Raw genomic sequence first — 3,510 nt, forward strand, 5'->3', positions numbered from 1 at the left:
TTCCAGCCGTAAAAACGTTTTTTTAAAAGTCAGCAGCTACAAACACTGTAGCTGCTGACTTATAATAAGGACACTTACCTGTCCAGGGTGCCCGCGATGTAGGCTGATCCTTCCCTCCTATTGCTTGCTGGCGCTGCCATCCTCACTAAGGGAATTAGGCAGTGGAGCCTTGTGGCTTCACTGCCTGTTTCCTACTGTACATGTGTGACTCCCCTGGCGATTTCTGAATGGGCAGCTGTCTTTTGTGATACACACGGGTCAAAGAAGACACTGTGTCCAAATTTCCCAGAAATAAATGTGAGGAGGAGAAGACCAAATATCACCGTGGAATAAGAAGTGGCAGATTAGGAAAATCTGCCTAGCAACAGGCATTTCTGGTGAGTAAAACATGTATTTATTTATTTTTTTCATTTATTTTTGTTGCATTTGTATGTATTTTTTCAGGGTGGACCTCCACTTTAACTATATAATTGAGGAGTAAGGGTCTTTCCTTGTACTGTATTTTTCAGTTTCAACCATAATGTCCAGTTACCATCATCAAAGTGGCGCTCACAAGCGTAAAAAGAAAAGGGAAGACACCTACAAAACCGGGAAACTTCCAAAAATCACACATTTTTTTAATGTGCCCAATGTTGGTCAGAGCTCTGCAGCAGACCATGATGCGGAAAAAGTTGCTGAGGCAAGCCCAGAAAGCCTTGACCCCACAATTACTGACATGCCAGTACAGGAGCAATTTCTACCTGGCCAGTTTCCCCTAAATGAACCGAGTACAAGCCAAGAGTTAGGTGGTGTTGTTCAGGAAAATATTGAAAAAGATTATCCTGAAACTGAGCCATTTGCAGCAGCCGATGTTCACTTGACTGGTAGTGACATAGCTGTGCTAACCGACATTGCATCTACAAAATATATCACAGACAGGGCAAACTTTCCAATTACAATTACAGATGCACATGTGAAGAGATTTATAATCACTAAATGGTCCTTGCAGACCTACAGGGCCCTTTAAGAGAGACAATGATGAGGAACAGAGGTGTTTTTCAGTAAAATATTATGAAAAAACAACAAAAACAGGACTTAAACTACCCATTGCCTGGCTCTGTTATTCTCCTAAATTGAATGTTGCATACTGTGAACCATGCTGGTTGTTTGGTGATCGTAGAAAGCTAGGCTCTGAACCAGCATGGGCAAAGGGGATACAAAAATGGAAAGGCTTGTCAACAAAAATACAGGTTCATGAAACATCTCAAACTCATATAGATTCTTGCATAATATATGATCAGTGGCGTAAAAAGGGAACAATTGATGAGGAAAACGAACAACAATTAAGAAAAGAAAAAAACTTTTGGAGAGATGTTTTAAATAGAATTGTGAATGTCACCTTGACTATGGCTATGAATAACATGGCCTTCCGTGGCCACAGAGAAAAAATAGGAGAAGTCAACAGTGGAAACTTCCTGGCAATAATTGAGCTTCTAGCTGAGTATGATCCCATATTAAAGCAATTGCTACAGTTACCACAGGGAAAAGTCAAATACCTTAGTCCAAAAATTCAAAATGAAGTCATAGATATTTTGTCTGAAGTGCAAAATGCACAGTTTTACTCATTGATTATAGATACTACTCAAGATATCTCTAAATGTGATCAAATGAGCCAGGTTCTCCGATATGTTTCTATTGAAAGAGATCCAAATACGAGAGCAAAACAAATTAACATACATGAGGCATTTCTTGGATTTAATGCTATTCATGACCAAAGTGCTGCAGGTATAGAAAAAGAAATACTTGCATTTATTGATGATAAAGGAATTTCTTTGGATAAGTGCCGTGGTCAGGGCTATGATGGCGCTGCCACAATGAGTGGAATCTATTCTGGTGTGCAGACTCGAATTTTGCAGAGAGAGGAAAATGCACTTTATGTTCATTGTGCAGCACACAATCTTAATTTGGTCCTCCAAGATGCTGTGGCAGAGATTACAGAGGTCTCAAACTTAATGGGTGTGGTTCAACATTTACACAATTTTTTTGGGGACAGTGGAAAGCGGTGGGAGATCCTGTCTTCATTTACCAGCGAATCCTCTGTTACACTCAAGAAATTGTGTCCCACACGCTGGTCATCTCGCTATGAGTCGCTGCTTGCCTTGCGTTTTCGTTTTGTAGATGTGCTTAAAGCGCTATCAAAAATAAGTCTTGTAGCTACCAAAAAAAGTGAAAGAGAAGAGGCAATGGGGCTGAAAAAAAAATTGGAGTCCTTCCAATCTATATTTCTAATTGTTCTACAAACCAAAATATTCTCAAGCATAAATTCTCTATCTAAACTCCTCCAGTCAGAGAGCATGGACTTGTCCAAAGCTTCTCATTTAATTAAGACAGCCTTGGATGAGCTATCCAATTTCAGAAACAGTTTTGGGGAAGCCAGAAATAATGCTGTATTGCTTGCACAAAAATGGAATATTACCCCCAGATTTGAAGCAAAACGAATTCGCACTGTCAGAAAGCATTTTGATGAATTGTGTGTTGATGAGAGGTTAGAGGACCTTGAAGAACGTTTCAAAATCAACGTTTTCTATAGGTGCTTAGACATAATAGTAAACCAGTTGTCAAACAGGTTCCAGGGACTTAATCGGGTTGTTCAGCGCTTTGAAATTATTCAACCTGCAGTTCTAGCATCAGCATCGGATGATGATTTGTTTAAAGCTGCCTCAAACCTGCAACAAAAGTATGAAAAAGACCTCTCATCAACTTTTGCTGGTCAGCTTCTAAGTTTTAGATCAGCACTTAAAGAGGATATTCAGAAATTGTCCTCTGTGAAGGATCTTGCTCGTTTGCTCATAGTTGAGAATAGCGCTCTTTCATCAAATCTCCCTGATGTGTGCATAGCGCTGCTTTTATTCCTAACACTACCTGTGACAGTGGCCTCAGCAGAAAGATCCTTCTCAAAACTAATACTTATAAAGAATTATCTCAGAAGCACTATGTCTTAGCAAAGACTTTCTGGGCTTGCTATCCTAAGCATTGAAAATTCTAGAGCAAAACGGCTGGACCTAAACCACATTGTGGACACTTTTGCAGAATTGAAGGCACGCAGACGTGTTTTCTAAGTTGTGGTGTTTTGTGAGTATACAAGTTGGAAGAGTTTTCAAAGTTCATGTTTGGTTCTGTTGCCAGCTATAGCCTTTCTTATTTGGGTTAAACCATGGGGTCTATTTATAACCTATTCGCAGAACCATTCACCCTCTAAAAATGTCAAAACATTTATTTTTGCCACTTGGCACAAAAAGATACGTTCTTTGTTTTTTGTTATTTCAGGTCAAACTTATGGAATGTAATATTGTATTTTGACTATTAGATGAAGCTGAGGAGCATGGGAAATATGTTATAAATAGAACCCTTTGGTTCCAGTTTGGCAAATAATAAAGTGGAACTTTAGGCAAATATTTGAATAAATGCATGGTAGAATTGGCAGCTTATGTTTGAGTGAGCAGACCTAGAAGGGGGCAAAGGTAAAATGGT

At 39.2% G+C, this 3,510-nt stretch overlaps 1 protein-coding gene across 1 annotated transcript; it reads left to right on the plus strand.

The window, feature by feature from the left end:
* Positions 1-1,385: 1,385 nt before the first annotated feature.
* On the plus strand, positions 1,386-2,981 carry LOC143975863 (zinc finger MYM-type protein 1-like). Its single transcript, XM_077478418.1, has one exon. The coding sequence runs from the start codon at positions 1,386-1,388 to the stop codon at positions 2,979-2,981; it is 1,596 nt and encodes a 531-aa protein (XP_077334544.1).
* Positions 2,982-3,510: the final 529 nt, after the last annotated feature.

This window comes from Lithobates pipiens, unplaced genomic scaffold, assembly GCF_037356315.1.
Source record: "Lithobates pipiens isolate NorthernLeopardFrog02 unplaced genomic scaffold, aLitPip1_a1.2 Scaffold_13, whole genome shotgun sequence".
NCBI lineage: Eukaryota > Metazoa > Chordata > Amphibia > Anura > Ranidae > Lithobates > Lithobates pipiens.

Excerpts from the sequence above, each read along its gene's own strand:
- LOC143975863 (XM_077478418.1), top strand. The coding sequence starts at position 1,386 with ATGGCTATGAATAACATGGCCTTCCGTGGCCACAGAGAAAAAATAGGA.